Source organism: Desmodus rotundus, chromosome 4 (assembly GCF_022682495.2).
Source record: "Desmodus rotundus isolate HL8 chromosome 4, HLdesRot8A.1, whole genome shotgun sequence".
In the NCBI taxonomy this organism is placed as follows: domain Eukaryota; kingdom Metazoa; phylum Chordata; class Mammalia; order Chiroptera; family Phyllostomidae; genus Desmodus; species Desmodus rotundus.
In genome coordinates this window covers 48,039,358-48,066,990 of record NC_071390.1, presented here as the reverse complement: position 1 = coordinate 48,066,990, position 27,633 = coordinate 48,039,358, and the positions used below count along the sequence as shown (strand labels likewise).

Below are 27,633 nucleotides of genomic sequence, written 5' to 3'. Positions count from 1 at the left end.
GGCGTGTGATGATAAGGATTTTGTTTTCAAAATATTTCCATAAAAGTGTTATTCTTATTCTGTATCAGAATGACTTTCAGAACAAATAAGGCAATTTGGGATGGGAAGGATTCTTACTACTTAATTTTTGTATTTTATCACCTTGAAACTTTAGAAGCATTTGACTCTTCTAAATCCTATTATATCCCGTCTCCTTTTGGAAACACCTTTGATGGATTATATTAAGAAAGCTATAGTGAGAGTAAATTTGGGTCAATGTTGCTTACTAAATCAGAAGAGACCACTATTACTTAGTTCTCAAGAAAATGTTAATCAATATTGTTGATACGCTTTCAGATTCCAATTTTAGAGATAATTAACAATTTTTGTGTGATCTATTTTATGTAAGTAGCTAATATTTGCGTGAGAAAAAACACATTAAAAACGCAAACCATGTACATGATTAAAATACATATTGCAGTTAATAAGATGGAACTCTACACAGCAAGAATAAATGATTTCTCTTGTATGCAAATATGCAGAAACAATAGACAATAGGATTCTTATACTATACTATTTCAAGTTACTTTTAAAAATAGAAAGTGCTTTTAAAATATGTATTTACAATTTATGAACAGCCTCCAACCATTACTAACAATAATGAATTATTTTATACAGGAGAGAGAACTTTAAGAGTGAAAATATTTCATTGGTTTATTTCAAAGGAATATGCCTATTTTCTAGCAATGATTGGAAGATGTTGGAACAATGGCACCATGAAATAATAATTCAGCTTATTTTTAACTGTGTTGATGTGGTTAAGCACCAGGAGCTGTGTAGAGTTAACACTGTGAATCTTGATTTTATATCATAGCACATTACCTGTTAAAATCCTCTAAAACTGACTCTTGTTTCATAGTAAACAGACTTAATTTAAAGCACCAAACTGAGTGATTCTATCAAGATTAACACCTAACCAAAACATTTCTTTATGTATTTAAAACTATAAAACTTATTTTCGCTTAAAATGTGCACCTTCTACCAATTGTCAAAATATAGTCACAGTTAAGAAATACCCACCCCCCCCCTTTTTTTTTACCTCAGCCTTCAAATGGGTGAGATGAAGATAGAGTAAACGACAACATGACTTTCTTTTAACAGCACCTTGAAAAAATACACTACACTAGCAAAGGCATTAAAAAAGAGGAGAAAGCCTTCAGACCCAATGGTTATAGGGCCCTGCAACATGTGTGAGAGCATAAGGGGACACGGTGACAACATTATCATGGGTTGATGTTGATGCTTTGTGAGAAGGAATTTGGCTCAACTCATTAACTTCAGGGGAAAGCTCAGGACCCTCGTTAGCTGGCGGATCTTTCTGCTCTGAGGACTTACTTTTCTTATTCTTAGCTTCTTTAGCCTCAAACTTAATCTTGTTTAATTCAAAACCGTGCTGGGGCTTATTTAGATTTTTGTGCTGGTAGAAGACTAGGGACAGGCGTGTGGGATGATTCCGGTTGGGGTGTCTGACCGGAGTTGTGGCATGAAGCTCCCGCCGGGCGCACTCAATCAAAACAGAGCCGTGGGAAGGCGCTATTGCCACCCCACCGATGTTGGCGTCCAGGAAGATGTGCTCACTATCTGACCAATACTCATCAATGTGGGGCAACTTCTCCACAGCAGGCGACAGGGGGTCATCTGACAGGGGGTCATCTGACGGAGGCTCATCTGCTTCAGAACGCTGCTCATCTTCTTCCACCTGAGAGGAAGCAGGGTCAGGAGGAGAGGTGATGAGTGGGGGCTGCTGGCTTGATGGATGAGAAGTTAGCTGCTCAGGTGGACCAGGGGGAGGCTCAGAACAAGCCCAGGAATCTGACGCGGGAGTAGACAAGGTGGGAAGAGGACTCTCTTCACGAGGCTGTGCGATTCCAGCGCCTTCCCCAGCAGCAGCACTAGCACCACTGAGTCCAGCAGACGGCATTGTGCAGTGGGGATTGCTACCTCTTTCTGACAAGCCGCACGAAACGGATGCATCATTCTTAAAACCTGCGGTGGTCGAAGCAGCCTTAGGGGGCCAAGAGAGAGTTGGAGGTAAGTTCGCTTCTTTCACTGGCTGAGGAATGGCTGGGGTCAGTGAGTAGGTTTTAATGTTGTCTGAAACTTTGAAGATAAAATTGGGTTCAGTTTCACTTGTTTCAGGTTGCAAGGTCTCAGTTTTATTCCCTAAACAGAGAAAAGGACACCAAATGTGAAGGTAAGTACAAACTACTTTTGGTAATCGCTGTTTTTAAAGAGTATTTTTAAAGAGTACAAAGAATAACATAATCAAACACTGATTATGGCAATGTTGGCCAGTTTTGTTCTATTTACTTTAAGTCAAACACACATTAACAATTGGATGTAGTTTGGTAGCTTTTTCACCCAACAATTTTCCTTGAAGAATTTCTTCACTTTCTAAATAATCATAGGTAAGTACACAGAGTTTGCCAGAAGGATGTCCACTGTGTAAAACAGTACGTTACTAGAAATGACCGAACTGGCTCAGAAGTAAATACTAAAACCATACATTGGAATATAATGCAGGTGATAATATGATGACATGTTTAACTCCACAAAGATATGTTTAGATGGATTTTAGATATTGTATGCTCTCATTCTTAGAAAAGTAAAAGGAAGTAATAGTTTTAAGTATTTCAGGGCCATGGAAAGCATCATAACTGGCAAAGTTAATTATTACTGAAGGGAAGTCACGTAAAAAAATGTTAGCTGAAAAAAGTCATTTGGAACCCTTAAAAACACATGTGTTTTAAACTTGTTTCTCTCTGACTCAATAGAGTAAATCGTTGTTATCACACTGGCCAATGTGAGTAACTGCTCTGAAATACCCACACAAACATCACATCAAATGGAAATATTGTTGTTGAGGCCATTCTCCATGTTTTGAAGTTTTAGAAACATTTTGGAACCACAAAAACAGTGAATTTTAGGACCAATAAATAGAAAAAGTAAAGTGGCTATGTTTTAAAATAATTAACAATATATAGTAAACATCTAATTCAGAAAATCTGCAATTTCCTCCTCCCCGGGCAATACCACCTAGAGACACATTGCTTCTCGTTTCTAAAGAGGATTTATACACACGACCCAAGGAGTGGTACGTCAAAATCCCGAGCTGCTATCTATTGCTACATCTATTATTATAGAGGTTAAGTTGTCAACAAATATAAATCATGGGAAGGAAAGATTAAAATAGTGATTCATCGAACTGAATAAAATTTGTAAAAGAAAGATTTTATGGGTAACATTACATAGATGTCCAGAGGTTATGGGCCAAATATTGTACATATGGCTACTGATAAGCTATATATTATTTAAAAACTAGCATGTAAAGATGCTATCTATTGGGGAATGATACAAAGATGAAAATGATATGATTGTTATTTACAAGTAGCATATAACCAGTTATGTGAATCTTAAAATAAGATTTCAATATTTGCCTGTAAAATGAAGCTACAGGCAAAGAGGAATGATAATTCCCTCTGCCTTCCCTCTTCACTATCCCTTCACTGAATCTTTTCCATCATTATATAAATGTCTGCGTTATCATTTCTCTCATCTTAAAAAAACAAAAAAACCTCAAATAAACAACCTTTCTTACAAATATAAAGATCAAAGAAGTTAAGGAATACCCTCTAACTCTAAGTTTGAATATCAGTATAAATTCATGGTGTATTTTTTTCCTTTAGGTTCCTTGGAGAAATGGCTGATTTTAGATATGGGGCAGGATTATGTAAGATGAGCCTGGAATATCTTGTCAGAAAAGAAGCTATCAAAGATAATTGAGGTCATGAAAAAAAAAAAAAAATTCAGAAGCCAGCTTGGTGGGTTTCTACTGACTAAAGACAGGACACTTTGAGAATTGTTTTCAGAAAGCATTTTCAAATTGAGTTGGGAAAAACCCTATTTAATATGCAATGTCATATAAACTATGTTTTTAAAAAAACCACAAGATCAAAATGATACTAAATTTAAAAAAAATTGACCACAGTAGAAGATGCTTGGGAACTGACTTGCATTCTGAAAACTGATGAATAAAGACAAACAGCTAAGCATCTATTCTGTTTTCCCTACATGAACCGTTGCTCAGAATGAACAAGTATTGGTAAGGGCAGTATTTCTTTTTCAAAGAAGATGAACCAACAAATGGAAAAGGAATAATAGACTATGTTACTCCTAATGAAAAAAACAACACAGAATATAAATTTACCTAAAATCATTAGGTAAAAAGCTGATAGGGAGCAATACAATCAGTGAATTGGGATGACACCACTTGACCCATGAATCAGGCTCAACATCAACACAATCGATACCATTAGACACTTGTGCGCATCCCGATGTGAAGGAACAGAAATGTAAGAATCACAGAGGCTGCCCCTGCCATAGTAATTTTCAAAGAAAAAACCTGAAGTTGAATTTGTCTCTACAGGACAATGGTTTCTGCTATAGTGAAAAAAAGAAAGACAGAAAAAGAGGAAAAAAGTAGGTTTTAAATTTAAAAAAAAGGGTATAGGAGACATATCAACTAAATATAATGTGTGACCTTTTTTGGATACTGATTTACACTAACCAACTATGAAAAACAAAAAAAGCAACTAGGAGACAAAAGAAATAATTTGAACACTGATCAATATTAAGGCATTCTTTGATTTTTTGGTTTGTGGTTATGAAAATTCCTTATCTTTCAGTGACACATATTGGTGAATCAATGGTTAATAGGATATGACTTCTGCAATTTGTTATAACATTTTTTAAGGGGTGGGGTCTGGGTAATGGTATAGATGAAAGAAGAATGGCTATGTATTGAAAAAATTTTAAGCTGGGAGCATGTGAGTGACATGGGATTCATTATGTAATTCACTCACTTTGTACATTAAAAAAAAATTCTGTTTAAGGAATGAACCACAACTGTATAACCCTCACTTCATTCAATTCATCTTCATTATAGCCAACCACAAGAATTTCTCCCACTTCTCCTGTAAATCCACTTCTTTCTCTCTCACCCCACTCTATTGAAATGAACTTGCTCTAGCACGCCCTCTAATAATAACCTCCGAATGTGATGGTGACATAATCTTGGTCTTCATGTCACATGACGCAGGAGCAGCAGCATTTGGTGCAGTTGACCACTCCCTCCTTGAAACACTGTGCCCTGTGGTTTCATTCTTACCTCACCAGACACACCCAGTCTCTCTCACTGGTTCTTCCTCATCTCTGAAGCCTCTACAAATTGAGTATTCTCAGGATTTGTCCTTGATTAAACTTCTTTTCTATCTCCTTTAGTTTCTCTGTAATTTCATTCATTCTCATGGCTTGAAATACTAACTGTATAAAATTGACTTCCTAAATTGTATCTTCGGCTTGAACCTTTGGTCAGAACTACACTCTTCTTCAACCGCTTACCTAACATCTTAGCCCTAATGTCTGACAGCAGTGAGCTGATCTCCCTCTATATTTTTAAAATTCATTTTTTTTCTCTCCATTCCTCACGAGATGTTGGTAGTTTCTCCACCCTTCCAGTTTCTTGAGGCCAATAACATCAGGGTAAACTGTGACATGTTTTTTTCATCCAGACTCCAGACAATATATCAGAAATCCCATTGACTTTACCTTCAAACCATATGCAGAATCAGACATTTCCCATATCCTTATTACCCACTCTGGTACATCATCTCATCTCTCTCCTGAGTTGTTAGGATAGCCTCTTTATGATGATCATCCTACTTTTCTATTCCCTGCTCCACTTTAGTCTGGTTTTAACCCAGTAACCAGAATGCTAGGTATCGGTTACATCATAACCCTTTTCTCTCCTGAGATCTCCAGTAAACATCCTCTTACTCACAATAAAGAGCAAGTCTACACAGCCACCTAGAACAGCTGAGATGAACTGCTCAGATCCCCTCTTACCACTGTGCTCTCATCTCCAACTAGTCTCATCACACACTTGCTCTGGCCACACAGGCCTCCCTGCTCACATCAAGGATTCAAGGGAAATTCCTGCCTCCTGACTTTTGCATTTGCCATTTTCGCTGTCTGGAATGCTATTTCTCCAAATAAAAGCCCCGCAGGAGAGTCTCATTTCCTGCAGGACTTCGCACAAATGCCTCCCTCTTAGTGAATTCTTCTGACAACCCTGTCTAAATGAAACTCTTTCACGGTACCATCTCCCTTCTTTTTCAGGGCCACCTTCCCAATATCTAGGCCGCTTCAAAGCGGTGCTCAGTAATATTTGAGTAGGTTACTTAAATTGATGCTAAAGGTGATCAAGGAAGACTTCGAGGAAGTAATGTTACTTTATGTATTCCAGGGAGGAGTAGGTCCTTCAAAATAGATGGGGACCAAAAAAAATTTTTTTAAAGCATTAATGGAAGAAAATTTTTAAAAATACACAAGTCACTCTTTTGTTGACTTTTGGTTTTGTTAAGTATCTAGAAATATATTTGGTGTCTTATATGTAGTTTGAACTCTAATCAGACTATATTAAAAACAAATGACGTACAAGAACAATTAGCTACCTTAATTGATATCTGACATAAAGATTTTCTTTCATAACACCTTATTCCTAAGAGTAGCAAAGATAAAGGAGAGGAAGAATACAGTGCAAAGGAAACTGCAGACGTCTGCCAAGGAAAGCTGTGCACGGAAAACGCGCGCCCTCTATAGGCCTTACCTAAAAGCAAAGGTGAGGAAGCCTTACTGTTGTTTGTCGTCACATTCTTCCGCTTGATTCGAGGAACGAGTTTCTTCTCCACACCCTTTACCTTGTGCGTGAGGACCTCTGTCATCATTGCTGCTCTTTTCTTCCCAGAACGAGGAATCGGCTGAGTGAAACGTTTTCTTTTTTTAGGGCAGGGGGTGAGGACCTCAATAGCCCCAGATTTGATCTTTGCTTCCATTCCTTCCCTTGAGCCAAATTCATCTGTGTCTGAAAGCTTATAAAGGGGTAGCACGTGCAGCTGCTCATCTTGAGGAATAACACCCAATGAGCGGTTATCTTCTCGTGTTAAAGTACACACCTGATAGGAAGAAAACATGAAATGGAGAATATAGGTCCTGCACGTTCACCATCGCTATTTCTACCTTCTTATTGGTGCCATTCTGCAAGGGATCTATATTCTTGTCCTATGTTTAATTGGTTACTACCGGCATATTAATTTTGAATAAATGTCTTCTATATAAAGCCACCCAACACTGTTCAATGGTAGTAACTAATTGATTGTTTGTAAGCAGAACATTATAATTTTGAGTTGATTTTATAAGTAAACAATAGTGTATATTTTTATGTATTTTATAATATTTTCAATATTAAGCCTTCTTTATGTTACATTTCATCTTAACTGCCTAAGTTAAGGAACAATTAGTGACCTATTCACCACCTTCATTTTAAATGTTAACTATTAAGAAGATATTACTTCAAAGAAAAAGAAGATATTACTTGAGCCTATAAACACCCTATTCCTTAATATTTGAAGAGTGTCACATTCCTTGGGGTAGAGGGAGCTTAATTATAATGAATTTCCTAATTTGCTGTGTTTTCCTCTATGATATTTTCACACCTACAGATTTTAGAGAAATTTATAGATTTTTTTTTCTGCTTTCCTTTTCAGGGTGATTTTTATAAAAGATTTTATTTATTTATTTTTAGAGAGATGGGAAGGTGGGAGAAAGAGAGGGAGAGAAACATTGATGTGTGACAGATACATCAACTGGTTGCCTCTCTCACAACCCCAATCAGAGACCTGGCCCACAACCCAGTCATGTGCCCTGACTGGGAACTGAACTGGTGACCTTTTGGTTCACAGGCCAGAGCTCAATCCACTGAGCAACACCAAGCATGGCTCAGGGTGATTTTTTAAAAAGATTTTATTTATTTATTTTTAGAGAGGGGAGATGGGAGAAAGGGTGAGAAACATCAATTAGTTGCCTCTTGCACACCCCCAACTGGGGACCTGACCTGAAGTCCAGGCACGTGTGCTAGACTGGGAATCTAACCAGTGACCTTTCGCTTTGTGGAATGATGTCCAAGCCACTGAGCAAGGCTGGACAGGGCCAGGGTGAATTTATTTCTTCAATAAATATATTGATGGGTTTTTCATTATATGAAAAGAATTTCATATAAATTTCATTAATATGAAACAAAAAAAGAAGCACAAAAGATTAACTTTTCTAGTAGGATTTATTATATTCTACTTGTTTTAAAGAAATAACTAAAATATTTTTTCCAGATACATTTTCCCTTTCTGTTCCATTTTGCTTCTATTATAGTTAGGAGCATATCAGTAACTTTGCCTGGCTTTATTTTGGATGTGAAATAGGACAAATTAAGAAAACTCTGTCTTTTACACAACCTATCTCTGAGCCCTTGTCCTTATTTTGTTCATTGTAGAGGAATGAAAATACAGAACTATAATACAGAACATTCCTGACCTTTAGTCCTGATAATATTCTTCATATACTATATTTATAATTTTCAAACGTCATTAAAGATCCATTAAAAGCACAACCAATGGTTTCATTATTTCTTATTGAAAACATTTTCCTAGTGTTAAGAGCTCTTTCTAAGATGGCAGAGATGTCATAAAACTGGAAATAAGTGAAATTGTCAGATTTGATTTCTGAGATTGCTAGGATTGGATGGATACGAATGATAAAGTCAAGTATGCTTGAAGTTTAAAAAAAAACTTATTTTCTCAATGTTTATGGTTACATTTACCAGCAAGGCTTGAAATACGGAACTCCAGAGGTCAATATTTTAAAATGTAATAACTTAAAAAAGTTATGTTAAAAACTCGAATCTTTCTTTTTTTTTTGTTTGCTCAGTCAAGACTGATCAAATTACTGATTTATTCCCAACATTTTTTCTTCCCAATATTTTACCATTTTACTATCACTTTGTGTTTTTTAATGCTCAGTCCTTTTTTAAAAAAAAATTTTTTAGTTATGAAATTACAGTTGTCTGCATTTTCTCCCCATCCCTCCACCCCACCCCAGCCAAACCCACCTCCCTCCCTGAATCTTTCACTAGTAAAAGTTTATTTCAATCTATTTATTTGTCCACAGGGAGACTAAGAAGGGGGTAAGGACAAGACATGAGGAAGGTAATTAGAAAGGTTAGGGAAACAGGGTGGAAGAAGAGCTGACAGTAGAATTTTAAGAATTCAGGTTTTTAAAGATGGGGGAATTTGGAATTATGCCACGTTCTAGGTGTGAAGCTCACAGCATGAACGATGAAAGCAGTCGAGAAGAGCAAGCACTGAATGACGCGAGAGAAGCACAAGAAAAGAGGAACCCAAATTTAGTCTGACTGTGACTTAATCCAGCCTGACTGCAGATATTCTGGAATGAGGCAACTCAGGTGAAATGTACTAGCCAAGTGATGATGATACACCACTCTTTTGGTAAGAGTCACCTGGGCAGGTTCATAAAATTCCAATATTTGGAAATAACACCATTTTCAAATACTATAGTCATAATCAGTGCAGAGGAGTCATACGCAAAAAGTTATTTTGGCTCCTTAGTCTACCTCTGGCAGACTTCACTGAGCAGCGATGAATCTGACTGTGCATTTGAAATCACAGGTTAAGAGCCTGTAGCTATGTCTTATACATACCGGGCCAACCAAACCAACTGGCAGATCACAACAACAGAGATAATTACTCTCCATTGATCTGTTTCACAAGGCTAGCAGAATATCGTTACTTGAAGCAAACTTGTTTCCCTTACCAAAGAACTATTGCAAGATTTTACCCTGGGTGTTCTACCTAATTTAAGTATCTCTTGATTGACCTCACACTATAGGCATGTGATTCTTTTCATGGCTACATGCGTACACACTGTACGCACACATAAATAGTTTTTGAATATTCATGCAACTTTATGTACACTGGAATTAAGAACCAATATGCATTAAAGAGATGATAAATTTGGCACACTCCCCTCATAAAAACCCTGCAGGACAGATGTCAAAAAGAAAAAACACATTAAGTTACTAAACTTCCTCACTACCAGTCTGATAGCACAGAATTGTTGCTTTGAATGATCACATAATTTCTACCTCCCGACATACATACCATAATTAAAATATAGCTCCAGAGTTTCAACAAAATATATGTTGAAGGCTAGTTCTCTAACTTTTTTATTTTTTATCCTCACCAGAGGAAAAAAAAGTTTAAAGATTTTATTTATTTTTAGAGAAGGGAAAGGGAGGGAGAAAGAGAAACATCTATGCATGAGAGGACAATGATCGATTGCCTCTTGCATGCCCCCAACCGAGGACCTGGCCCACTACCCTGACATGTGCTCTGACCAGGAATCGACCCGGCGACCCTTCTCTTTGTGGGATGACGACCTACCCAATGAGCCACACCAGTAAGGGGGGTTCTGTAACATTTTTGGAAGTACATCAGTAATAATTTATATTAACAGTACTGATATATATATATATAGTGGAGTAGAACATATGATATGGTTTATTACAAGTCATATTTAAGGACCTCAGCCTAAGCACATAGGAATGGATCTTTTAGAATCCAAAGCCACCCAGGTACATACCACAGTGCTTCCATTATTCATGTTGTGGATGTCCCTGTGGGGATGGGCACAGAAGTCTAGGCAAGCAGTGACCCCAGAGAAAGGACGACCTTCTTTGCTGCCAAGCCGACATTCTCGGGCGACATGTTCATATTCCACCTAAAAAAATGCATGACACACAGTTTAAGAGACAGAAAGAATCAATTTCAGTAAAGAATAAACATAACTTCATGACAAAGTTCTTAAAGTAGTTACAGTTTCTAATTTCAGAGGTTTCTGAAATGAGTGTGTTATTGCACTGAGTAGTTTTAGTAACATTCAAGATAGAGTCTGAGAACACAGGAGTGAAATGATAATTACTGTGACTGAAGGCAGGGTGAGGACACTAATACCCACTGGTCATAGACATCAACCACTGGAGTAGCCTAAATCATTCTATTAAGGAGAAAGACTAATAAGAGTGCATGAATCATGTATGCAGAGTTTTAATGTCTATAAAAAGTAAACATATACATGTATGTGTACACACACACACACACACATTTATGAGCCCGTACAGAAAGTGAATTTATAAAATTTTTAAATTAAAACCAGGAATTTAATAGAGAGCATATTGTTCATAATACAAATACACTAAAGATTTAAAAAATAGGAACCTATTATTTATGTTTAAATGTAAACATATTTTTACAAAAATGAATGTGTAAGTGGAAAAACAAATTGATGTTTCCTTCCTTCTCTCTAAAAAAATCAATAAATTGACCAAAAAAAGGCTACACATATCCTCTACTTTGATACATGATTTATAAGTTTTTCTCCCATCCTGTATTTGTCTATTTAAAAATTTGCACTCCCATTTTACTGAGATACTGCCGCCATATATCATGCAAGTTTAAGGTGTGCAGTAGTACATGTATGTATTGCAAAATAATTACCATGATAAGGTCAGTTAACTTTTCAACCCCTTTGTGTAGTGGTGCCATTTAAGGTCTCTTAAAAACTTTTAAGTATACAATACAGTATTGTTAATTCACATGCATTAGATCCCAGACTTTATGTATCTTATAGCTGGGAATGTGTATTCTTTCACTAACATCTTACTATCTCCCCCCTACCCAATAATTTCTTGATGACGTTTTTGAAGCACAAAATTTTAAATTTTTGATGATTATTTTTTCTTAATTTCTTTCTGTATTGTTCATTGCTAGTGTATAGAAGCGCAATGATCTTTGCATATTGACCTTGTACCCCAAACCCTTGGAGAACCCACTAATTAGCTGTAATTGTGTGTGTGTGTACGTGCATGCCTCAGTATTTTCTACAGGCAGGATCATACTACTGGCAACTACTGTTAGTTTGCTGAGTTTTTATTATCAAAGAGAGTTGGATTACTCACTCCCTTTTCTGCATCTACAGAGGTATCATGTGGTTTATGCCCTTTATTCTACCAATATGGTTTTTATCACATTTATCGATTAATTTTCATGTGCTTAACCAATCACACATTCTTGTTTTTATAAGTTTTCATAATAATCATAATTCTGTCATGAGTTTTAATTAATTTACCATTATAATACTTTAAAAACACTAGATAATTTTAAAGCTCTTCAGTTAAAATAAACACAGATCAAAGTTCAAATTGGAAAGGTTTTCTGTAACAGTAATTTTGTTTAAATAGAAATTCCAACCTTGTTTAAGAGTACCATAAGGTCCCAAAACATACCTGGTTCTGGTAAGCAACTGGAGCATACTGCTTATAAATCGGAGCTAATTGTGTGGCCAAATTCTGTAAATTATCTTCAAGGTTTTTTTCCTATAGGAAAAGACAGTCCATAAAAGTTGTTTCTTAATGACATGTAGGGTGAGTTTAAGGGTAAGAAAATGATATGTAATTGATGCACAATCCATACGTACTCTGATGAAAGAGCTACCGTAGAAAATAGCATGGATTATTTTTGAAGGAAATATATACTATTAGTGATTGTTAGGCTTTACTTTAGTCTTTTGAAACTAAAATGCTATGTTATAAGCTAATTAGAAATCTAAATGGTGTTAGTAGTAAGTTGCAAAACTGCTCATGCTGCTAAAAATGAGAACATATTTTATGTATTTACTCAATGATACTGGGCACTTTAAGGAAATGAAGAGAAAGTTGTGGCTGGCAAAGGGAGACGTGCAAGCAAAGAATTCTGACACCGTGCAACCACTTTCTGTAACAGAGATAGGAGAGCAATGTGCATAGGGCCCACACCATGTAGCAGATTCTGTGCCAAGAGCTTCAAATGTAGTAAGTGGGCAACTGGTTGTCTCTAAAACCAGTGTTTTCTTTTCTACATCATAAAGGCTACAAGTTGAGGAAGATTTGGCAGGACTGTGAGGAAACTTAACACCATTAAGAAAATCTGGATTGCTAGCCCCAGCCAGGTGGCTCTGTTGGTTAGAGCATTGTCCCAATAAGCCAAGGTGGCAGGTTCAATCCCTGGACAGGGCACATACAAGAATTAACCAATGAGTGCAAAACTAAGTGGAACAACAAAATGATGTTTCTATCTCTCTTTCCCTTCCTCTCTCTATAAAATCAATAAAGAATTTGAAAAAAAAAAGGAATCTGGATTACTACTAATAATATTGTAGAAAAATAGACTTTTTCAAAGGAAAAGGGTCAGGACAAGAGTCTATTAAAAATGTCTGATGACAGTAAAAGGTATGAGGTAGAGAAGAGAAAGATTTTGGAAACAATAGTTGAAGGACCACTGTGATAGTTTGCCAGACATAATTATAATCCCAAACCACGTCAAGGACTTGGTAAAAATGATCAGTCACATCAAAGGAAGACAGTTAAAGGGGAACAGAACAAGAATGAAGGAGGCATTTAAGAAGGTTTGGGCCTTTGGTCTTATTTAAAATTTGGTGGATACCAACCAAACACAGAAGACTTTCATACAGAGCATTCCAAATCTGATACTCATCAATTATTATAAAAGCCAAAGCCATACAGCAATGCAGACATAAGAAGTTAGTTCTTGAATGCTTCTAACAAGCCTCTACGTTGGTAACTATAAAGCAGTAGTGATAACCCTTTTGGCTTCCTACCGATTTATGGTGATGCTTTCATTGAAAATGAAATTTATGTACATAAGATTTATATCTAAATTACTCTGTTCCACTCATCTGTATACTTCTGCGTCTGTTACTTAATGTAGCTTTAATAAATATAGTCAGGGAGAGTTAGGCTCCTACTCTAAAAATACTTCCTATTTATACACATTAATTATTTTATTTATTTGGGGAAAACTGTAGAATTCTGATGTAAATACCTTTTTAAAAAGATTTTTATTATTTTCTAACATTTGAAGTATTGGGTAGGGTGGTTTAATGGTGTTTTACTGCCAGTAGGATATTATTAACTATCCAGTGTTACAAATCAGACTGTCACAAAATATCTCAATTTTTGAATGGAAATGTTAGGGAAAAAAGGAGGCAAATAGAAACAAATCAGATAAAGATTGTATAGGTGATTATTGGTATCATCGAATGAATGGAAAGCTCATTCACATTGTAAAAACCCCAAGTCGAATTGCTTCATTAGAATAAATGTGTTTCAATCTAAAGGCTTCTTCTTATCAGACCTTTACCAGTTGGGGCTTAAGCCAACATCCCTCTACTCTTCTCACCTATAGCTGATCTGTAGGACCGTCAAATCCACATCCATGGCTCCAATTACCGTCTGAACCACAGATTACCCCTTGAGCTTCAGATTTTTATTAACCTGATAATCCCCATTTAGAATTCCCTTAGGGAATCTCCAAACCATTGTGTAAAAACTGAATTCATAATACGTCATCTACCAACCTGGTACTATTTCTGTGTACCCTTTTGTCAAGAAATAGCACCACTATTTAATTTTAAAAATTCTTCCCAGACCAACCATTGCTCATCATTTCCTCTGTCACAACCATAATCCAAGTTACTATTAACCTTTCCCTGGTCTATTTTCATAACTAGCTCATTTAGCTAAACCTACTCTCAGCCAACTGAATCCATTATTCAAAGAGCAGCCATAGAGAGCTCTTTAAAAGACAAGTGTAATTATATTACCCTCCTCCTTAAAACTCTTCAACGATCCTCCCAAGTCTTGACATTGCTTACAAGAGCGGGGTTGCATACACCTCACTCCCCCCCTTGCCTCAAACGGGCCTCCGCTCAGTTCCTACAATGATCAGTGGTTCATCCGGTATCGTGAGCCTTAAATAAATGTTACTCATTATGAATAATACCCATAAACAAAAATTTATTTTACATTTATTCATTATATAACAGTATCATTATAAATAAAAATTTAAGACATGTCAATATTACTAACATATTTATTTACACACTAACAGTTTCATCACATAATATTTGGAAAGAAAACACAATGGGTTAATTTTAAGGCAGAACTGGCATCACATTATCAAGTGCTTTATATGTTCCTTACTTATTTTTTATACTTTTCTCCTTAAAGGCTTAACACACTTCTTGTTAGACTTCTATAGTATTGTATAATACTTTATCTGCAAAGATACTCCTTTCTCTCAAGTCTTTTCCTTGTTTTATTGCAATAGATGGAAACTCTAGAAAATGCTCAATAATTTTAATTACCTCTTTAAAGGGATCATTATTTATTTCATTCTAAGCTTTGTTAAAAGATGTTATATTCATTATATTACAGATATAATTGGATGAATTCCTGCTGTTTATTTTTTTTCTATTTATCCTGTATCTCAATGATTCCGTCAATGGATTGCTTGCTTTTTAAATGTTTCCCCACAACTAGTCAGAGCTATAAATTCTATTTCTACTCATCTAAAAAAATTCTAAACATGCACTTTATTAAATGTTTCTCTGACTAGAGCAGTGTTTTCCAAGCTGTGGGTCATGACTAATTAGTGGGCCAAAAAAAACAGTTTAGTAGGTCACAACTAGTATTTAAAAAAGAAACAAAATTTCACTAAAAATATTATATTGCATCATAGAAATCCTTAGCGATTATTACATTGGATATTAACTTAATTTTTAAAATGCTTTGTTACATGTATTAAAACTAAGTCATCTTTTCTGATAGTTTTGTTTAAATTATTTACTTGTATATATCTGACTGTAGAGTGGCATGTCCTATGAAATATCTTTACTCTCCGTCACAGCTCAAAGTTTGAAAAACACTGATCTTAGAGTTAATCAGTATCTAAATTCTTCCCACTACAAACAAAGCATAAAACATCACCACACTTAGTTCTTGCAGGTGCCCCACCCCCTCCCACTACCTACCCACCCTTGAGTTGTTAAGAGAATGGAATTATACTTATAGGTTGTTATTTTTCATTTAAAAATGTAAGTACTCAGCTTATTTAAACTTAATAGTAAGGTTGACTAATTTCTTTGCTCACCATGGCCTCGTGTCCCGGACAGATTGCTTCCGGTCTCATATATCTTCTTTCTGGATTACGTCCTTTAGTAATTCTTTCATAGTAGCTCTGTGGGTAGTAAACTTTCTGAGTCTTTGAGATGTTTGCAAATGGCTGTATTTTCTCTTCCTACTTAGGCTGGGTATAAAATTCTAGATTCGTCTAACAATAATGCTCTCCAGGGTGAGGGGAGGAGGAAGGAGCCAGCGACAATTGGAATTTGGGTTAACAAAGACTTTACCTAGCTTATGTAGAATTCTAATCTATTTACACAAGCATATATTTTTACTGTTTTGCCACTACTTTTTAATATTGAATTTTTTTACTATTTCAAAACATTGTAAAGAAATACACTAAAACATTCATTGTATAAATTCAAAAGTTAAAAAGGCACTTACATGTAAGGGAGAGCTTGGGTCAATTCTAAATCTTCTAGGGCTTGGGCTTCTACCAAATTTGCAGCCATTGAAATACATACTCCATGAACAGCCAAAAGAGAACGAAGCTCCACAAGTCTCTGGATCAATTCCTTGACATGTACAGGTGCGACTGTAAGATGGTAATTGCAAGGCAATGAACTGATAAAGCAGGACAATACTCCAGACAGAACATTTCAGGACCGTATAACCTTTGAAGTGGATGGCTAATAAACTGATTTTAAGACATCACTTTTATTGCTTATTATATCTAAAGTACTGTTAATAACAAAAGCTAAGTGGATGTGAAAAGAAGTAATTTTTTTAACTACAATGTTTGTTCAAGATTGTAAATTCAAATAAATAGTAATAAAAGATACAGATTGGAAATACTCATAACCTTGTTTAATTTAAAGATGGTCTCAGGAGGGAATATAAATGGCTTGGATTTTACATCCTAGATCTGTTCTCTATCAGCAATGAAAACTACAGCATCTCATGTCCTCTTTGGACTTTAGCTCCTCCATCTGTAAGTAACGTTGATACAATCCTCTGAGTACTAAAAAGGGTAATATATTGTAGATGAAATCACTTTGTCAATTTTAAAGAAAGCCTTTATGAATGTCAAGAAACAAAAAACAGAAAGTCTGTTTCATTTGGTAACTTGGTGATTTCATCACTGTGGAGCACTTCTGAAGCCCTACAATAAATTCCATAGTAAGGATGACAGTGATTGGAGTACACGTACAAAGATATGAAACCAAAGAACTAACATATAGTCAGTTGTTCCTATTTGCATGATGCTTGAAAGTTGCAATAGTATATATTTAGTACTTATGTAATGCCTTAAAAATACAAATAACATGGAAACTAGACGTTTGCAAGTAAGTACTCCAGAGTATATACATAGCAAATTGTCATGTTGTGTACCTGAAATTCATGTTATTAGCTAAAGTTACCTCAATAAAAAATAAAAATACATTTTAAAATATTATATGATAAAATAAAAATTTTGAGATCAAAACTGTTAGTATTTTTTACTCGTGAACATCAGGAAAAAGCCTAATATAAGATAGTATTGAATACAAAAAAAGAAGACATACAAACAGGATCATTCAAGAGACTATGAAGGAAGAAAGAGGGGAGCAATAGTTCAAATATTCTAACTTCCTCTAAATCTCCTTACAATGATGGAAGCATGTTTTAAAGGGGCAAAATATTGCAATGCCTTCATAAGGAAGAAAAATGGGATGCAAATGGGATAAAAGGAGTTCATTTGAAGTTGCAGAGGAAATTAAAGTTGCCAAAAAGCAAAGTGACTTATTTAAAACATCATTGAAATACTACGTGGGAATGAGAAAAAAATATGTTAACTATTGACAGTTATTTAAAAATTAAACACACAGGAACTGTGAAAGACCTAAAAGAGCTTGTGCAAAATATCTGAAACAGCTGACATCACTGAAGTGGGACAAACTAACTTATAAGTCCTATGGATTGAGTACACTATTCCTGACAATAATTCCTGAAGAATCAGGCAAACCAAAACTGAGCAAGAGTCTACCAAAGACAAAGAACCGAGATTAAAGGATTAAGAGACCAAAAGACAAAACAACTTAATCCATCCACTGTGGAGTGAGGGGAAATGACTTTAGAATAATATTGGGAAACAGATAATATTTGAATATGAACTATAAATTAGATAACTTTAATTTTTAAAATCAAAGTAAAAATTTCTGACTTTGATCATTGTACTGGGGTTCTGTAAGAGAATGTCATAGGAAATACCCTCTGAGGTATTATTTATGGGGAAAAATGTATAAAGTGTGCCACTACCTCACAAATAATCCAGAAAAAATATTAAAAATGAGTAATAATAGTATGTTTGTGTTTATGTGTACCTATGTATAGGAGTACGCATGTAACCAACTATTAACAATTATGCAAGGGGTATATAAGGGATCATTGAAGACTTCTTGGATATTTTCTGTAAATAATTAAAAAATGCTAGATCTACATTGGGTAAAATAGAATTACTGAATTCTCAAGAAGTTTAAATAAGGCTGTACATGTTTATCCTTTAGAGCAGTGTCTTCATGTAAGCAGTTAATTTTTATTCCGCGTCCACATAACAAAATAATTAGACATTAATGCTCTGTCTGGGTGGCTCAGCTGACTGGAACATCGTCCCTTATGTCAAAAGGTTGTGGGCTGGATCCCAGGTGGAGGTGCGTACAGAACGCAACCAATTTATGTTTCTCTCTGTCCTTCTCCGTCTCCTACCCACCACCCTCAAATCACTAAACATCCTAGGGTGAGGATTTAAAACAAAAAAAAACCCCACACTGATGCTTTTGCAATATTAAAAAAAAAAAAAAAAATGATGTACACAGGCCCTAACCAGGTAGCTCAGCTGGTCAGTGTCTTCCTGAGAGCCAAGGTGCGGGTTCGTCCCTGGTCAGGCACATACAAGAATCCACCAGTGAACGTAAAATAAGTGGAGCACGAATCGACATTTCTCTCACTCCCTTGCTCTCTCTATAAAATCGATTAGAGAAGAAAAGAGGTACACATAGTTGTTGCCATTGAAAAGGTAAGAAAAATATAATTCAATGGAAATATTGTAAGTATAAATGAATGTTCTTGTAGGTATACAAATTAATCTTGTTTGGGGATTAGAGGAAATGATATTATATATTTTTTATATTTTGTATAATGACATTTCTTTTTAAAAAAGAGAGACCTATTTGAGGAAAGCTACAGAAATCACTCCTCAAGGACACACAAGTAAACTTGAACAAATGAAAAGAAAAGTCATGTTATGGGATAGGAAGGTTCAATATCATAAAGACGTCCATTTATACTTTAATGCAATTCCATGAGAAATATCATTAGGTTTATCTTAAAATTACAGAATTTATTATGAAGTTTATTTGGAAGCACAAAGAAAAAAAGAATAATGAAGAAAGCCTTGAAAAAGAGTAAGAATGGCAAGCACTACGAAACATTAAAATATAAAGCCTCTATAATATAAGAAATGTGGTACTCAGTTCAAATACAGTTAAGTAGCATTTCAAATCAAGGAGAAAAGTAGTACTCTTTAGAAAGTAGTGTTGGGATAAATGGAAAAAATGATAGAAATGAATTTCTTCTTCCTACCATTGAGTAGCATAAATTTTAAATACATGGGAGATTTCTGTCTTAAAATCTTTATGATTTCAATGTTTTAAAAGAAAATATTGGGTGAACTACTCTATAAGTTGAGAGGTAAAAAATATCCACAAATACCACTCAAAATTGAGACACAAATATGGTTAACGATAGATCAAAAAATTTTTTTTGCAAAAGATGACATTACAAAAGTAAAACAGATGAGTGGTAATGTGTTAAAAGCATTCACTAATTATAACACAAAGGGTTTGTAGTCCCCATATGTCAAAGTAGGTTTCTGAAAAGTGGACAATCCTTTCGAAATACGGGCTGGAATAATTGCTAAATGGTTGATGAAAAATAAACAAACAAAAAAGGCAAATAGCTCTGAGCAATATGAAGAAATTCTCCCATTCGTAATATGAACAACACAAAATCAAATGTAAACTGATTAAATGGGCATAAACTCAAGGTTGACAACAGTCATGGGCAAAACCATAGGAAAACAGGTATCCTCTGACGTGGCTAGAGGAAAGGCAAAGTGGTCCAATTCCCTGCGGAGGATTCCCTTTATGGGAAAAAAAAAAAGCGCTCTCCTCCAGATTCTTGGGGTGAGTGGGATAAGATATTAAAGAAAGAAGCAATAAAAGAATATTCTAATAGAGAACATCTTAAAATGGTCTTAACACACTAAGAAATCATCTCTCTTAAAAGAAACGGTCATTCTTTTTAGTTGCACAATATTTAAAATCTTGTTCTCCCATATATATAGTTGGTAACTAATTAACAATTTAACAGTATAAATAGAAGTTTGAGTGGTAAAACAGTACAAAACAGATATGATTACTTTTCATTGAGAGTGCATCTTCGGTCTGTGGGATGACCATTGTATGACTTTAGGTTCGCGGTAAGCTCCGTATACAATCTGTCTGCCATGGGAAGAGGGATGCCATCCCATACCATGATGAGCACAACCATCACTGCCGTGGAACAGTGGTGGCCTGTCCGCTGCCGAACCAAACAGAGAACTTTCTCTTCATCGCTGCTCCTTCTTAAAACCTGCAGAAGCAGAATGCATTCATTTATGGAAAACAGGAAACCTAAAGTCAAATACAATGTGTATTGCTGTCACGGCTCTGTAATACTGCATTTTATCTTTTAAAATCACTATTTCCCAAAAGGCTGAAGCCTAGAGGACCTTCAGTTACCTTCCTCCACGTAACTTATCACAGAGTATCCCGGGTTACTTCACTAACAACAGGCAGAACAGCAATCGGTGATAGATGGTTATTATTTGTAAAAGCGGGCCAAAGCAGCCTGCGTTTACGTCACTGTTGATACAGTTGTGCGGAAGAGGTAACCGAGGATCCTGTGGAAAAGAGCCTAACCGCTTTTGCACAAATGTCACAACAGGACAAAGCGAGCTGGATGAAAATAACCAAGGATTCCCAACATTAACAATCAGCTTGAGCAATCAAATTGAGCATCTGAGGGGAGTTATGGATCTTTGCCTTGAGGGGATGGGTTACTAAATAGAATAACGAACATATAAAGCAATGTTCCTGTGATTCCCTTCCACGCCACCAACAGGATTTGTCACACCCATTTTATCACGAGAGTAAAGTGTCTGGCTGACGTGGTAAATGTAAAACACCACCATCAATTTTGAATATTTGTCCACGTAACATGCACTGTGTCATACCCATAGGGTGCTGAGAAGGCTTCAAAAGTATTTGAAATACTGCTCAGTGGTCCCAGTGTTATAAAAACCATCACATAAAAATGTTGACACAACATGAAAACATCCATCTCCGTTTAAAACTCCCTCCATGTATCTCAGATTTATAAGGAGACTGGCCGACTGAATTAGTACGTAATCAGTAACGGATAAAGTAACTGATAAAACTGCCCACCCCTGGGACCAAAATCAAGCAACCAATAGCATAACATTCCACTTTTTTGGCTAAAATAGCATTCCATGAACTTGAGATGAAACTTCAGAAGACGCTAGTTACCCAGTAGCACTTTCTTCTGTCACTGCGGACAGTAACAACCATTGCTACCAAGGCAGCCCGTGAATAGAGTTGGTTTTAGGACCTTCCCCCTGAACACAATTATTTATATTAACATTTTTTCTCTATATTTATTTATCCTTTACAGGCAAATAAGTATACATTTGCTTTAAAAAAAAAAAGCTTAAATGCAGAATGATATACATTGTATCAAACAAAATTATAACATAATTTTCAAGTTGTCAAGACAAAACAAAGTTACATTGGTCCATTCTTCGTATGGAAAAATGCTAAAATGCTATTTATTCACCCATTGTGTTTGTGCTTTTGCCAATGTTTTTTAAAATTTCCTTCAAGAATAGAAAATTAAGCACATGAGTATCTAAATTCAAATCTAGGTTCAGTAAGTTGTTTAAGTATTACTATGACATAGATATTCATGTCTACTCAAAATTCACAAGTTAAGTGCTAAACTCCAATGTTTTTGTAAATGTTACAAGGCAGGACCTTTGGGAGGCGATTGGGTCATAGGTGGAAATCTTTCAAGAGTGGGATTAGTGTTCTTATAAAAAGAGACCCCTTGGAGCTTCCTAGCCACTTCAAACATGTGAAGACAGAAAGACAAGACAGTCCTCATCTAACTATGCTGGCCTCCTGATCTCAGACTTCCAAACACCACAGTGTGACAAATAACTTGTTGTTGTTTATAAGCCACCCACTTTGGTGTTTTCTTCATAGCAGTCTGAACTGAGTAAAAGACCTCTGAAGCCCTGGCTAGTGTGGCTCAGTGGATTGGGTGCCAGCCTGCAAACTAAAGGGTCGCTGGTTCAATTCCCAGTCAGGGCACATGCCTGGGTTGTGGGCCAGGTCCCCAGTAGGAGGAATGCGAGAGGCAACTAACTACACATTGATGTTTCTCTCCATCTCTATCTCCCTCGCTTCCCCTCTGTCTAAAAATAAATAAATAAAATCTTTTTAAAAAGAAGCAGAGGACAGATGATGACGGCACAGATAAACATAGCTCGACTCCTCTCACAACTGTATCAACATTACAATTAATTATTGAAAAATCATCACTCAAAACCATCAAAAATCAACTTACATGGAAGCCTGACTATGGAATTAGAGAAAACCTATCCATCCGACTGGTAGAGGGGTGGAAACACTAAAAGGGCTGGCCCCACATCCACATGCAGTGGTTAAAAATTCGGGAGGGCTACCTCAGGAGTGGGGAGTCCCAGTCCCACACCAGGGCCCTCAGCCCAGGGTTCCAATGTCAGGGGAACTTCTGGTTGCAAATACTGGTGGGAATTGGGTGGGTGAAAGAAAATACTGGAGTCCCAAGCAGTTCCTCTTAAAGAACCTACACACAGACTTACTTAGACTCACTGCCTCTGAGCTCCAGGTCTAGGCTAGCAGCTTGAAAGGTACCAGAGCCACACAGGGAAGAACTGAAGTGTCTGAAAACAAGATGAGAGCTGGGGGACAGCTTTTCCCAGACGGAAGGGCAAAGAGACACCATTGTCCCTTTTCTGAACCTTCCCACCATGGAGCCACAGAGCCAGCAGGTGGGTGCCATATATGAGATTCCATCAACCTGGCTAAACCTGGAGACCCCCTGAGGCTCTGTCCCACCCAACTTACAACTGTTAACAGTGGCTTTTTCATATGAATGGCTGGTCTAAACTTATTCTTCACAACTTCCTAAATCCTCTCCAAGAAACAACAGCTGACATCAGTGAGCCCCCACACCTATATCTCTTGCTAAGTGGCCGGCAGCCTGCCACTAGCAGCAGCCAACCTATATTCACGCTTTGGCTTTACCTGGGAATTTCCAAACCCAGCACAAGTAGCAGCCATCTCAGATTGCTTTATAGCTCAGGCCGGGTGTCCCCAGAAAAACACAAGTGGAGCTGAATTTGGCTTGCACCACCTGGGAAACCCCAGGGCTATGCACCCACTGGACAGCTACAGACCATACTGGTACACCATCACCCTGCCCCTGCATAGCTGATCGTCCATAAAATGCTGAAGTTGGTCAGTATTCACAGTAGTCACAGTAGTGACTGCCAGTAGTCACAGCCAATCCTTGTAGCCGACTGGCCTGGGTAAATCTTTCCTATTGACCTGTCAACAGCTGCCAAGGCTCAACTACAAAAGGGGGGTGCACACAGTCCACACAAATGTTGCACTGCTAGTACCCAGTTTGTATGATGGGGGACGCTGTGTCACTGGGCCCTTCAGGACACCTACTACATTAGGCCACACTGCCAAGACAGGAGTCAAAGAAGCTCTACCTGATACATAGAAACAAACACAGGGAGGCTGCCAAAACAAGGAGATAAAGAAACAAGGCCCAGATGAAAGAACAGATCAAAACTCCAGGAAAAGAACTAAACAAAATGGAGATAAGCAATCTACCAGATGCAGAGTTCACATCACTGACTATAAGGATGCTCAAGGAACTTAGTGAGGACCTCAGCAACATAAAAAAGGGCCAGTCAGAAATGAAGGATGCAGTAATTGAAACAAAGAACACTTTACAGGGAAATAATAGTAGAATGGAAGAAACTGAATATCAAATTAATGATATGAATGTAAGGAAGCAAAAGCCAACCAATCAGAACAACAAAAAGAAAAAAGAAACCAAAAAACCCTCCAAAACCCCCAAAGCTAGTGTAAGCAACCTCTGGGACAACTTCAAGTGTTCCATCAATCACTTCCTAGGGGTGTCAGAAGGAGAAGAGAAAGAGCAAGAAATTGGAAATCTGTATGACAGAATAATGAAAGAAAACTTCCCTAATTTGGTGATGGAAATAGACATGCAAGTCCAGAAAACACAGAGTCCCGAACAAGATGGATGCAAGGAGGCCCACTCCAAGACGTATCATCATTAAAATGGCAAATTAAAGATAAAGAGAGAAACTTAAAAAGAGCAAGAGAAAGGCATTTAGTTAACTACAGGGGAATCCTCATGAGTCTGTCAGCTGATTTTTCCAAAGAAACTTTGCAGGCTAGAAGGGTTTGGCAAGAAATATTCAAAGTTATAAAAAGCAGGGACTTATATCCAAGATTGCTGTACCCAGCAAAGCTATCATTTAGAATCAAAGGGCAGATAAAGAGCTTCCCAGACAAGAAAAAACTAAAGAAGTTCATCATTACCAGACCATCATGATATGAAATTTTAAAGGGACTTATTTAAGAAAGAAAACAATCAATACTATGAACGATAAAATGGCAAAAATACAAATCTATCAACAATTGAATCTAGAAAACAAACTAAACAAACAAGAGGAACAGAGACAGAACATGGATACAGTGAGCATTTTGATGGATGCTAGATTGGAGGTGGGTATGGGTGAATGGGTGAAATGGTGAGGGGATTAAGAGGTGCAAATAGGTAGTTACAGAATAGCCATGGGGATGTAAAGTACAGTATAGGAAATGGAGTAGCTAAAGAACTTATATGCATGACCCATGAACATGAACATGGTCAGGGGATTGCCTGAGGGAGTTGGGAGTGCTGGGTGGAGGTGGGGGTCAAAGTGGGAAAAATCAGGACAAGTGTAATAGCATAATCAATAAAGCATAACTGTAAAAAACCCTGTATCTGTTATTTCACTCTATCTTTAAAATTATTTGAATAAGAGAGTTCTGGGTAGATATTGTGATGTCTAATCTCATCTCCCTCCTATTAATTTCTAGAGACATAAACAGCAATAGCAAATATCAGGGAAGAAGTATTGCTGCAATTAAACTTGCAGAGAGAAACAAAGACCTTATGCTTTCCACTTTGAAAAGTAGCTGATCATTAGCAAAGTTTCAGAAGAGCCCAGTTTGAGCTCCAATTGGAAGAGAAGCAGTAAATCTCTTTGTAGAAAAGTCTTTCATTCTAGTCAGAAGAGAACTATTAAAATTAATTGTTCCATGGGCATGAAATACAACAATCAGTTTTTGAGTTCCAATGAGCCCTACAATGAGATACATACATAACTATCAAATACAGAAAAAGCAAAGCCTGAGAACCCATGAGTGTTAGCAAATGACACCTCTATTTTTCAAATTGGACTCAACTGAGGAAGAAAACATAATCGAGTATGTAAACCTTGTTTACAGAATGACAAGTCTTTATGTCACTTAGGCTTTTCATGACAATGTATTTCACTGTAAAATTTGCATTTAAAAAATGTGATAAATGACTAATAAACGTAAACAAGTGATCCTGAATTGGATGCTAAATCAGGACAAAAATTCATTAGTTTTTTCCATAAAGACATTAGTGGATTTGAAACCTAAAGATTAGATAATATTGTACCAGGACTGATAACTGGCAAGCAATGGATGTTTCTCTTGCACATGGATGTTCCCCTCTCTTTTTCCTTCCCTTCCTCTCAATCTTACAATAAATAAAATACTATTAAAAATAGATTTGGAAAATGTCAGTGAAGAGTATCAGAAATTCTCTGCACTATTCTTACAACTTTTTGTAAATCTGAAATTACTTTAAAATATGTTAAGAAAAGCCACAGACAGTTCTTTGGATGGAAAGTACCAACTCCTGTGATTTGGAAAATAGGCCCCTCTCAGAAAAGATGTAAGAGCAAAGTGTTTTGTCTTTATGCAACCTGAGGATGAATAATGGGGGATTTTTTTAATGAAAAAATCTCTTTTCAGTTAAATTCAACCTGTGGAATGATGAATATCTGATGTATATTACGGTTGAGACAACATCCTAAGTAAATTAGTGTGAATTAGTAAATATGTGAACTTAGATAAAGCAATTAGCAGCCTTGTCCAAAATACTGTCTAGATTAGGAAGATGTCATTTTGTCTAATTACGATATGTTGAGAATTATTTGTAATCACGTGCAAAGCTGATTAAGTACTAGTGTAAGTGAAATGATACAAACACCCTAGAGCTGTTCCTGGACCCCATGTTACCTGTATTTTCCTCCCTGCCATTCTCAAGCAGGAATGTCATTGGATTTCATAGTGCCTATAGTACATTGGTGACTGCTTAAGGCGTGGTGACGAATAAGCTCCCCCCTAGGAAGGCATATTATAGACTGGCTAAGCTACGGAGTGAAGGGGGAAAGCTTTGTTACTGTACACAAGCAAAGAAAGAATTTCCCAGAAGAGCGGATATATGTCAATAGATTTAACTGCTGAAGAAAGATTAGGAGAACCCTGAATTTTAATTGGCAGTTAAGGTATTGGTGACCCTTGGGATAGCACTTTCTGAGAGGGGTAGAAATAACAGACTAGGAAAAAAATCTCCTAGCATTTCTATGATGGAGTCCCCTCATCCTGGGTTACAAATTATTCCACTTCAACAGCCTATATATATGAATAACTCTGAAAAGTATACTCTAAACTATTTCTAAGCCTGGTCTGGATGGAACAACCTATTTAAATTCTCCAGGGGAGGTCTTAAGGCAGGTTACTCCATCCTTTGGGGGAAGGGTAATGATTTTTTTCTTTATCTGGATGGTGGTTACATGGGTGTATTCTCTTTGTAAAACTTCACTGAACTGAACATTTATGACTTGTATACTTTTCTTTGTGTACATTATGGTCAAAATAAGAAATTCCCTTAAAAATGAACTAAACAAGTAAGCTAACATAAAAGTAGTTCTAATGGTGCATTAGCGGACAATAGGCTTAAGTGAAGAAAAATGTTTTATGACAAAAACAGGCAGTGAAAAATTTAAGTCAGTTGAACACCAACAAACAGCATCAACTTCTTGGCTTTTGCCTAATTTATATCACTGAAGCATTAATTGGTTTTCTCATATCAGCAAGATACTGCAGCCACCAAACCAAACAAGTAAACCACAGCTACTTCCTTTATTACACTGACGTGGTAATACACAGAGAAGAGCCAAATTTGGGCATAGATAAAAGCAGCCCCATGGTACAGGCCAAAAACAACCAAGTCAGCTATTAGGCAGAACCCTGGAGCAAAGGAAACAAGAAAGGAACGTCTTTGAATATTACATTGTATGAATCCACATACAATGGTTTGAAACTACTTGGATACCTTGA

The 27,633-nt window shown here is 36.5% G+C and overlaps 1 protein-coding gene across 4 annotated transcripts in view; it reads right to left on the bottom strand.

Moving 5' to 3' along the window:
- Positions 1-316: 316 nt before the first annotated feature.
- Positions 317-27,633, bottom strand: part of TET1 (tet methylcytosine dioxygenase 1) — a 101,519-nt gene continuing 74,202 nt past the window's right edge. For 2 of the 4 annotated variants that reach the window (XM_045195913.2, XM_053923538.1), the window contains 7 exons: positions 20,424-20,635; positions 16,409-16,559; positions 15,993-16,079; positions 12,290-12,379; positions 10,588-10,725; positions 6,707-7,052; positions 317-2,202 (listed from right to left, as the gene is read on the bottom strand). In XM_045195913.2, the coding sequence (XP_045051848.2) occupies positions 1,196-2,202; positions 6,707-7,052; positions 10,588-10,725; positions 12,290-12,379; positions 15,993-16,079; positions 16,409-16,559; positions 20,424-20,635 (2,031 nt within the window). In that variant the 3' untranslated portion in view covers positions 317-1,195. The remainder of the gene's footprint in view (positions 2,203-6,706; positions 7,053-10,587; positions 10,726-12,289; positions 12,380-15,992; positions 16,080-16,408; positions 16,560-20,423; positions 20,636-27,633) is intronic. The other 2 variants (XM_024561416.3, XM_053923539.1) reach the window with 1 other exon arrangement.